This window comes from Condylura cristata, unplaced genomic scaffold, assembly GCF_000260355.1.
Source record: "Condylura cristata isolate star-nosed mole 26May11 unplaced genomic scaffold, ConCri1.0 scaffold00004, whole genome shotgun sequence".
Classification (NCBI taxonomy): Eukaryota; Metazoa; Chordata; class Mammalia; order Eulipotyphla; family Talpidae; genus Condylura; species Condylura cristata.
In genome coordinates this window covers 42,490,753-42,501,432 of record NW_004567105.1, presented here as the reverse complement: position 1 = coordinate 42,501,432, position 10,680 = coordinate 42,490,753, and the positions used below count along the sequence as shown (strand labels likewise).

Sequence of the window (10,680 nt, the reverse complement as noted above, 5' to 3'; positions counted from 1 at the left end):
GCTACTTCTACCTTCACTTAAGACTCCAAAGGAAGCCAAGAAAAGCATGGTGCCTTCACATTAGAAGGAGAGCAAAGGCAGTTTTAGGGGATCATCTGAAGACCCCCTGATGTGCCTATTCTCTAGCTCAGCCTCAGAGGGTTTGTGAGTGAAGACAGATGAAGTCTAGAAATGTCTGGGGAGCAACTGTGAGTCTGTCCAGTGTAACCTGAGACACATCAGCCCAGGTCAGCTGGGCTGGGCACATTTCCCCAGTGAATGACCACATCTTCCCTTTCTATGTAAAATAGGCTGATGGACACAGCTCCTTCCTCAAGATGGGACATCCTAATGCTTCTTCCTGCAGAGAAAGAGGCTAGCAGCTGGCAGAGATATTCCCCTGCACAAAATCGACTCAATTGCTATTGCCTCCTGGAGACAATGTCCCTACCAGACCAAAGTCCCAGGAACAACTAATTCCCCAAAAGCTGAGTCATTGATCCTCAGCAGATGTGAACAAAGATTTAGCTGGACTAGGAAATGCACTTAAAACTGTTTTATGCTCTGGGTCCATAGGTTCCTAGGTATACTCTGTTCACTTCTCTATTATCACATCATAACGTAAGTGATCTAATCAGGGTGCTCTTCTGCTCAAACACCACCCCCACCTTTTGAATTTTAACATGACTGTATTTTTTTTAAGATTTATTTATGCATACAAGAACTGGGTATATGTATAGGCCAGAGGCGCAGAGAGTGAGAGGATTCACCAGAGACAGAGTGGGGAGAATAGGTGGACTGACTGAAATACACTGCTGAGGGGGGCTGCAGGTGAGATAAGAGAGGTCTGCTGCACCATCCCCTCCCTGGCCTAGGCCTAGGACAGTGGCTGATAGCTTCATAGTGCTGAGACTTAACCCTTTGCACCACCAGGGAAGCCCTGTATTACTCTTTTCAAAAACTAAATCAAGTTAAAAATTTTTAGTCTCGGCCCTCCCTGATGGCGCAGTGGGTTAGGACACTTCACTGAGAAGCTTGGGCCACGTCCCCATGAGTTTGATCCCTGCCTGCCCAGAGGAGATCCACATGGCGTGGCAGACCTCTCCTGACCAACTCGCTGCTCCCCTCAGCAGTGTACTTCGTTGATCTGCCTGTTCTGTTCCCCACTCTGTCCCTGGTGGATCCTCTCACCCTCCTCATCTCCGGCCTGTACCCCAGTTCCGTATGAATAAATAAATAAATCTTTAAAAAAAAAATTTTAGTCTCTGCATAATGTGATGACCACTTGGGTTTCTTTTCACCTCACATATGCTGGGTCCCCTCCCACCCAGAGCATTTGCGTATTGTTCCCTCTCAAGATCACTGGCCCAGTCTACCACTCCCTGCTCAGGTAGCTAGCTTCCCCTGACCCCCCCTGCTGGGTGAAGCCTTGTGTATTTTTTACATCTTGGACCTTCTTACAGGGTGACTGTCTCATGTGCTGGTCAAAAGCACCACCCACATTCCTTCTCTCCAGCCTAGCACCAGGGACTCACCTATTGGCATGGCAGGCAGATGCTTTATGGGCCACAGCTTGGGGCACAGTGAAGACTTGATTCTGCCTAAAGCTGCTCACATGTGTTGCTTTGTTCAACTCTAGCCCCCAGTACACAACCTGGAACAAGAGCCCATTTATGCCTATGCATGGATGTGATTATGCCAGTCAGGATGAAAGTGATTCTTGTACTCTGACTTCCCAGCGGTGGGTCTGTGCGTCAGTCAGTCTGAAAACTGGCCAAGCTTATCTGGTGCCCAGTAAACCTGTTTACAGAAGGCACATTCAGGCCCATTGTCCGATATGCTCACCTAAGAGCCTGTCCATGTTTGATAAGGCCAAAGGTTTCCACATAGGGTAGGAAAAATCCAACCTCTGGCCCTCCCTGGTGGCCCAGCAGGTTAATGCGCTGCACTGCAAGCTAGCTGCAGCCGAGAGGTGATCCACATGACACAGCAGACCTCTCCTGACTTGACAGCTGCTCCAAAGCAGTGTACTCATCAATCCGTCTGTTGTGCTCCGTACTGTGTCTGGAGAATCCTCCCACCACCCCTATACCTCTGGCCTACCCCAGTTCTGTATGCATATATAGTCATTCATAAAAAAAAATTAAGAGTCCAAATTCAAGGTCCCAGCAACCCCAAACCCTATGCCTTAACAATAACCAGATTTCCACAGTCCCAACTCCCAGCAGACCAATTATGCTGATAGACGACTGGATTTTCTAAATACTGAGGCACTTCCAGGTTCCTCCCAACTCTGCCTTCTCTGGCCCGGTTCTCTTCACATGGCCAGGCCAGAACTGATAAATGGGTGACAGTAAGACTGTTATCTGTAGAGGCAAAAGTGTTGAACGAGCAAAGGGCCCCCTGCCACCCCTCTCTCCACCACCCTCCAACAGCAACAGAGTTGGGAAGACCAGATTGGAGGCTGGGGCTCTTACTTGAGGTGCAGCAGCTGGGCAGGGAACAAAGACAAGTGTGTGTATATCACCCTGTCATGTGCCTTAAAATATGCAGAGATGTGCCGAGGCACAATTCAGGGAATTCAGGAAATAGCCCTCACTGGCTGACCCTGAAGAGCCAATGGGCCAAATTTACAACAGGCTGTCTTTAGAGGCAAGGGTGTAGGGCTCATAGGCAATAAGGTCCATTTTCCCCACAGTCCGAACCGTTAATAAGGCACAGCGAGGGAGGCCAGACTGGTTGGTCAGCCAGCCTGATCTGACAGTGGGGCCAGAGAAGCAACTATGGGCTGAGCCAGATACTGGTGGAGGGTTAGGTGTTTCCTAGGGTGCGAAGATCCCACGATGCAGTATAGCCGTTGTCTCCCAGACGAGGCACTACATGCAAAAGGTAAAGCCAAGCCTGCCTCCTGGAAGCCGTTTCCATATCCCCAAGGATTTGGTGATGGTACCTTCCCATGTAGAGGAAGCACAAAGCACGGCACCTAGAATCTTTATTCTGTTGTTAAAGAGTAAGATGGCAGTCTGTCACAGTCATGAATCTGGAGAGCCACAGCTCTGCCTGCTGCAAAATCAGTCCAGCCGCGTAGGAATCCAGCCCCACCAAGTGTGGGAATCCTGCTCCACACTCCACAGGCCCTGGGAAAGGTCTGGGAACACTGCTGAGGTTGCCCAGATAGCCTCAGGAAGGATTCTTCGGGGTTCTGGGTTTCTCTCTTTTGTGCTTGAAACTACGCAGCGGGTTCTGGGTCTTCATCTTCTGTAAGAGCAAAATCTCAAATTAGTTGGGGGAACGGGATGTCTGTCTGCCCAAACTGAGACAGCTACAGGGAATGGATGGTGTTACTTGGGAAGGTCCTGCTGTGGTCACATAGGGCAGCCCTCCAAGCTCCCATCTTTTTCCCCAACAGTAGTGGGGACAAAAAGCAGGTCTTCCAGTGCTCTCAAAGTCGCCTGTGAGCACGAAAGGAGTCCCCAGCACCAGCCTAGACAAGCAGCCAGGCGTTCAGAGACCAATTCCTTGGGCCTCTCTCGCCCCTCCCTAGGGCAAGGTGCATGCCCAGTCCAGTGAAGACGGGACAAGGTGGAGGGGTTCCTCTGGTAGTTGTTGCCAAGACCCCTGGAGGACCCACCTTGACCTTCTTTGAGGACAGTTTTCTCCGTTTCTTGTGAGGGTTAACAAGGCCTTGCAGAGCAGGAGGAACTAGAAGAGACATTTGATATCAGAAGCAGCCTGTCTCCCCACCTTTTCCTCTCCAGCAAGTGCTCCAATCTGGCCCCAGTGCCAACACTCCAGTCACACATTCAAAAACCAGTAAGAGCCCTCCCTGGTGGCGCAACAGGTTAAAGCGCAGCACTGTGGAAGCTGGCCGAGGCTGCTTTGGTGCAAGTTTGATCCCCGCCCTGGGGATGATCCACATGGCGCAGCAGACCTCTCCTGACCCACCTGTGCTCCCCTCAGCAGTGTACTTCGTCGGTCTGCCTGTTCTCCCCACTCTGTCTCTGGTGAATCCTCTCACTGCCCCCCACCTCTGGCCTGTATCCCAGTTCTGTATGTATAAATAAATAAGTTTTTTAAAAAAAAGTCATCTATAATAAAATAAAATATTAATAAGCAACACAACTAGTTATCACAGACACAGAAGACTATCTCCACAGGTGGGACTGAGGTCTTAGTATAAATCACACTCTTATAGTATTCAAGTTCATTGCTACAAGTGTGTAAAAGAAAAAATATATATACACATTTTAGAGAGACACAGCTAAGCCAGAGCAAGTCTGTGTAACTTCTTCGTGGGCAGCACCACACCACTACAGAGTTATCTCTGTCAGGTCACACTGGATCCCAACAGGCCTCCAAGCACCCACTGCACCTTTCCACCTCACTCTGGTCCCCTGGGCCATCCAGCCACAGGCAACTTTGCCCCCATTTGAAAGAAAAGATGAGCATGTCCCCCCCCACACACCCCCCACTCAGCTCCTCCACCAGGACCCCAGCTGGTGTCTCCGACACTCACGGTCACTGGGAAACCTGACCTCTACTAGTACTAGCGCTGACACTTTCAATTCCCCATCTCTTGGGCTCCTTCTCTTTGTAACACCTGCTGGCTCGCTCCCATTCCTCAGAGACTGCAGAAGAGGGGCCCTTCCTCACTCTTCTCCCTTAGTCCATTTTAAGCATCTTCAACATGAAAGTCACAGGTGCTCATCAAAGATGCTGCCACCCAGTGATGTGGCGTAAAAGCTACATAAAGGGAACATGGTTCTGGGGACTCTCAGACTTTGGCCTCATCAGCATCATCTGGAAACCAGACGGTTCCATGACTGAGTGTTGCCCACCCCCCAAAACCACCCCCACCCCCACTTGCTCTCCCCATAAGGCTCTGGGAGAGTGGCATTCTCTCCCCCTGCCCAATGTTCTAGAATCTAGCAACCCACCTCAGCACCACCTGATTGCTGATTCCAGTCTCCTCCAGCACAGGCAGCACTGGTTCCCTGGAGCCTCTGCACCAGCCCACTTCTCCCTTCCATTCACAGTGGCTGCCTGGCCAGTTATTGGTTCATTCTTTCATTGGATCAGGCTCCGGGACAAGACCATTTGGCCTTAAATGCTGCACCTGCCACCAAGTGAGGCAATGGCTGTCTCTGTGCTGTTTCAGTTTCCTCATCTCCATGAGGGAGATAGTGACACTTAGCTAGTAGGACTCACAGACAAGTTTGAGTGCTTACATTTGCATCTGTGTGCAGCTGAGGAACAAAGATCAGGAGATCCCAAGCCCACACTCACCCAGGTAGTCGGGGACATGGCCCAGGTGAGGCTTCACCACTGCAGGATGCAAAGGCAGGTCATGTCGAAGCAACTGTAGGTCCCTGGGGTTGTCTTCGAAGTATGTCTGAAAGAGATGCCATCACTGTAGGGTCAATCTCTCTTTTGTAATTTCACAGGGAGTGCTTACATGTGCGTTTTAGAATGTAAGAAGCAGGAGGTTTTTCCACATCTTTGTCCACAGTCATTTCTAGCCAGTCAGCTATTGATACTGGCCTGTGCCCCTCAGGATGCTCCACAGACAAGACCTGACTCTGTGTTCTCTCTCCTGTCCTCACTAAGCATCATCCTGGAGACTGTTCTGCATCGCACACAGCCCCTTGTTCCTTTGGCTACCTGCATTCCAAGCATGTTTAGCACGTCCCTACCTTTGGGTAACAGTGCTGTGTCAAAATGGGCACTGATGATTATGTGCATTCACAATTACATCAAAGGGATACAGAAGTTGTCATTCTGCTGGACATCAAAATTGTCCACCCATTCACTTTCTCCAAAAAAAACCTCCTCCTCCCCACTTGCTGCCTCTCTCCACTTAATACTGAGGCAATGCCCAAGAAGAGAGAAACGCTAGAGTTTTCCCCTTTTCCCTCCCTGCTTACCTTGAGCTTCTCTGAATGCAGAAGTTCCTCTTTGATCTCCTTCAATCTTGCCTCTCGAATGGCTTGTTTAGTCACTGAGCGCATGGCATCCTGGAGGTAGAGACTGAAGTCAAGACAGGAGGCTGCCCAAATCCTCCCTTACGCCTAGATGCACACAGCAACGGCCGACCCTGGGGTCCTAGAAGAATCCCCACCAATGCCCATCCCCTTGCCCTGCTCACCCTGCAACGATAGCGGAAGCTTTCGATCTCCTCCATGCGGAACTGGTAGGGAAGCAGGATAGGCACCCTGTCCTCTGTGGAGAAGCAGCAAGGAGAGTCTCACGGGCTAAGGTTCAGGACAAGGTCTACTAGAGACCTCCTGTACCCACTGCCCCACACCCCCACCAACCTTGGGGGTTAGCTACAGGGAATGATGTCCACTGACATGCAGCTAAATACTTGGTTACAAGGGAGAGCTCCTAAGACCTAATCCACAATACTGTGGGCAGTGTGTTCTGTTGTGTCCACGTCCCTGAGCCTCAAGACCTGACCACCTGACCACACTCCGCGCTCAGGCCACTCTGGCCACAAAGGAACCCCCATGACAACCACCACAGGAACAGCACCAGTGCCACGTCAGGAACTGTTCTAAGCACTATCACTAAGGGTAAGAAGTATAAAAGGTTACTTGGCACAACAAATGACAATGTGGGGTCAGGTATCACCCACTCCAAATAAGAAAACTAGGGCACAGAGACTTCTGCTACCTCCCCAGCCAGTGGTGTCTCTGGGCGACACTGAGGGCAGGAGTCAGGGTCCCAAAAGGATCCCTGCATGAATCCTCCGCTCACAGCCTCCCAGCACTCCGCCACTATCCTCTTCTTACAGCCCAGAATGCTACCACAGCTCTACTGTTAAACATCTGGAAGGCACCAGTGCTTACCTATTTACTTGGCAAAAGTCATTCAAGCAGTCTGCTCTCTTAGGGTCATCTCCCCAGAAAGCACCAACCCCTTCCCCATCTCCCACAACCACCCTTCTCCTTTAACCCTTCTGCTTTTGTGAATCAAGCAATGTGATTTTAGGCAACTACCTGTCAATTCTGCCCACTTTCTCATCTGTGAAGGAAGACAGTGCTTGCCACCCAGCGCACAAGAAGGAAGAGCGAGGATATGGCACACAATGGTGAGAGCCAGTGGGCAGCTACTAGTTACACCAGTGTCTCGGTTGCCCTCACCAGCCTTAAGTTCAAGGTGTCATGAGAAAAGCTTGCTCTGGCCTAGGCCAAAATGAACTGGGCACTTACCGCCACTGAAACCACCAAGAAGCTCCTCAATCTTATTCAGGAGGGACCGTTCTGTGGGCAGTACAAAAGTCAGGACTGTGCCCGGGTTGTTGGCACGTGCCGTCCTGCAAGCAGAGACAATCAATTAGTGTCTGTGGCCAGAGACCTTCAGGCCCCTTTCAACCCCCTGGTCGTGATGACTGGTCCACCACATCCTACCGGCCAGCTCGATGGATGTAGGCTTCAGGGGTCGGGGGTAGATCAAAGTTGAGCACGGCGCTAACGTAATGGAAGTCTATGCCCCGGGCCACACCTGCCTCTGGATCAGAGGCCCTGCAGGGAGACACCCCACCATCAATCAGACCTTTCTTCTCCTCCAGGCAGGTGTTCGCACATTTATTTGATCACCAAGAAATCTAAATAGAGCTTGTATGAAACCACAAAACTCTGACACATGTAAGATTCTGCAGCATTAGAACAATTCCTGAGGTTTTAGGTAGCAGGATAGCTGAGAGCTTTGACACCTGGCCAAAACTTGCCCTTACCTCAGCTCTAGGGCAAGAGCAGAATTCACTGACCCACAGGGTCCTCTGGAAACCACCCCTGGGTCAACTGACCCATCTGGCAGAGATTGGGGTATTCCCTCACCCTAGAAATATCCCTCTGTAAGTCACAGCTACATACCCAGTACAGGCTGGGTATCTCCCCTGCAGGACAGTGCACTAGATTCCTGGCAGTTTCATCCTTTGTGAACAAATGCCCACAGAACAAATGAGCCCCTCACTCCCCTTCTCCATACCCAAGTGGCCAATTCAGCCTATGGGGCTCTATGGGCTTTGCTGCCAGTTTGGCCTGGAACAGCTGGTTCATGCTCAGGCACTCTGGTCTTAGTCATCTGAAAGGCTAAAAATCAAGTTTTTCTAGGGAGGTTAGACAGAAAGATCAACTTACTTGTCCTTTTTGGACCCTTTGCCCCGACGCTTGCCCTTGACGAGGTTGCCTAGGACTTCAGTGTCAGTGGCTATGACGCAGTCGTAGAAGCCCTGATTGAACTGTGAGATGATGTGGCACCTGTGGCATAGAAGCAGATGGAGGGTCAGTTACAACAAGAAGCTGGAGGCCTCTCCCACCTCAGCACCACAGAAACCATCATCTTTTGTCACTTTTGTTTCTTCTTAAACTATTTCCCTGGGGTCTTCATGGTGGTGTAGGGTTAACACTATCACACAATCACCACTGTGGCCTGAATTCGATCCCCAGTCAGGGAAGTGACCCACGAGGTGCAGCAGACCTCTCCTGTCTTGCGTATTTCAGTACATCTTCCTGTTCTACTTTCCACCCTGTCTCTGGTGAATCCTCCACTGCCCTCCTCCCGCACCTCTGGCCTACACCCCAGTTTTTCTATGCATAAACAAATCTTTTCTTAAAAAAATTATTTCCCTACCTAATCTTCCTGCCTCAATTTCCTCAGGGAGAAATGGAGTAGTAGGTAGTCTGGAGTCAAAAAATAAATAGGTCAGTGAATACCAGTCAAATCCCAACCCTTCCTCTACTAAATGCTTAAGAAACAGGAACAGCAAACGGACCTTCCTTTTGAAATCCCCACCTGACTTCTCTCAAGCAAGACATGGAAGAGGCAAACCTGGAGTGCAGTGGTAGTTCTCCATTGAGTACACAGGTGGGAATACTAAACTGCTCCAGGAACAGACGCAGGCGGTAACTCCGCTCCAGAGTGTTGACAAAGAGCAAAGACTTGCCCCGAATCAAGGATAACTTGAGCAGGGCATACAGCAACAGAAATTTATCTTCTTCCGTCTCGCAAACAACCTGAAATTGCTGTAATTGGTCTGGTCCTGGAAGTTGGGACTCCTGTAACTTGAGAGTAACCTGGAGAAAGATGGGTCTGTGGTCAGAAGACAGAAATGCTACTGCAAGCCCTGGGGTTAGCAACCACAGTGGCAACATGTTAATGCAGGGAACCCTAGGATCCTTCCAATGTGTAATGTAAGTATTCAAAGCACTTCAACTGCTGCAGTGTATGCAGATGCCATGAAACACATAAACCAGGTGGGCACAGAACAAAGAGAAACAGGCACTATATGACCATATTGAGGAGGAAAGTCCTACAGCCACAACATTTCTGAAGTTAACATAAGGAACTTTGTTCCTGCTGCACAGGCAGTCTTCCTGCCCCTTGAAGGGCGATCTCTGCTTGGGCCATTACGCAAAACATGAAACCCTACAGAGAACACCTAGAACAAAGTGATGATTTTAGATTGGAGCTCTGCCAACTAACGGCTTCCACTGGTCAGAATCAGGGATGCTAAGGAACAATTCCCCCATCAGAAACGCGAAAAGGTTCCTACAAACAAGAGAATCAATTCCTTTGAGCATTACATGCTCCACATAGAGCCCTTACCGGATTATGGAGTACCAGTTCCTTGAGTGCTTGTACATCTTCGTTAAAAGTAGCGGACATCAGGAAAGCCTGGTAAATCCTGGGCAAGTGGCTAAAAGGAAACAGAACCCCATCAGGCCATAACTCCAAGGATCTCTACTTGTGTCAGCTGAACTCTAGCCAACTGACACTAGGCCTTAGTCTATTCACAACCCACACATACCTCTTCCTTACCAGAGAAGACTCTTGAGTTCTTCCTCAAAGCCAAAGGAAAAAAGAAGATCAGCCTCATCTACCACCAGCAGCTCCAGGGAGTCTCGCAGTTTCAAACTGTCTTGCTGTAAGTGGTTTAATATGCGAGATGGGGTCCCCACCACCACATCTGGTTTCTCCATCAGCACAGCTCTGCAAGTAGAAGCAGCAGCAGGTAGGGCCAGCCATCTTTTTTGCTACACAAAAACCCAATCCCCCATTTCTGGGCAGCTTCACTGTCCAGAAGTCTTGCTTCCACCTACCTCTGAGAGGCTGAATCTTCAGCAGCTGATACATTGGCCACCCGGATGTCTCGAGCACAATAGGCAGCTAGCTGCTGAATCATGGTCTGGGCCTGCCGTGCTAATTCTTTGGTGGGCACAAGAACAAGACCTCTTACTGCTTGTTCTACCACGGAACCTGTCTGCAAAATTAGAAATTGTTTGTGTCATTGTAGCCCCGTTGCTTTTCTTGACTTCTTCCAGACAGTCTGACCCAATCATTGTGACTTAAAAAGACATCTACTGGCTCTCCCTGGTGGCGCAGTACGTTAAAGCACAGCACTAAGAAGCTAAAGCCACTTCAGCATGAATTTGATTCCCGACTCAGAGGTGACCCACATGGCATAGCAGACCTTTCCTGACACGCCCACTGCTACCCTCAGCAGTATACTTCGTCAGTTGGCCTGTTCTGCTCTCCACTCTGTCTCTGGTGAATCCTCTCACCGCCCATGCACCTGGCCTATACCCCATTTATGCTGTATGCATAAATAAATCTAAAAAAAGACATCTACTGATGGAGAAAATATTTGCACAAAGGTACACAAAGAGCTGATTAAACTCAACAAAAACAAAGTGAAAA

At 49.7% G+C, this 10,680-nt stretch overlaps 1 protein-coding gene across 1 annotated transcript in view; it reads right to left on the bottom strand.

Annotated features, from left to right (window-relative positions):
* Positions 1-2,953: 2,953 nt before the first annotated feature.
* DDX56 (DEAD (Asp-Glu-Ala-Asp) box helicase 56) overlaps positions 2,954-10,680 on the bottom strand; it is a 10,549-nt gene continuing 2,822 nt past the window's right edge. The window contains exons 3-14 of the mRNA XM_004676542.2: positions 10,083-10,243; positions 9,802-9,972; positions 9,589-9,679; positions 8,812-9,056; positions 8,121-8,240; positions 7,389-7,502; positions 7,191-7,294; positions 6,125-6,198; positions 5,904-5,993; positions 5,266-5,371; positions 3,611-3,681; positions 2,954-3,237 (exon numbers count right to left, since the gene is read on the bottom strand). Of these exons, the coding sequence (XP_004676599.1) occupies positions 3,160-3,237; positions 3,611-3,681; positions 5,266-5,371; positions 5,904-5,993; positions 6,125-6,198; positions 7,191-7,294; positions 7,389-7,502; positions 8,121-8,240; positions 8,812-9,056; positions 9,589-9,679; positions 9,802-9,972; positions 10,083-10,243 (1,425 nt within the window). The 3' untranslated portion in view covers positions 2,954-3,159. The remainder of the gene's footprint in view (positions 3,238-3,610; positions 3,682-5,265; positions 5,372-5,903; positions 5,994-6,124; positions 6,199-7,190; positions 7,295-7,388; positions 7,503-8,120; positions 8,241-8,811; positions 9,057-9,588; positions 9,680-9,801; positions 9,973-10,082; positions 10,244-10,680) is intronic.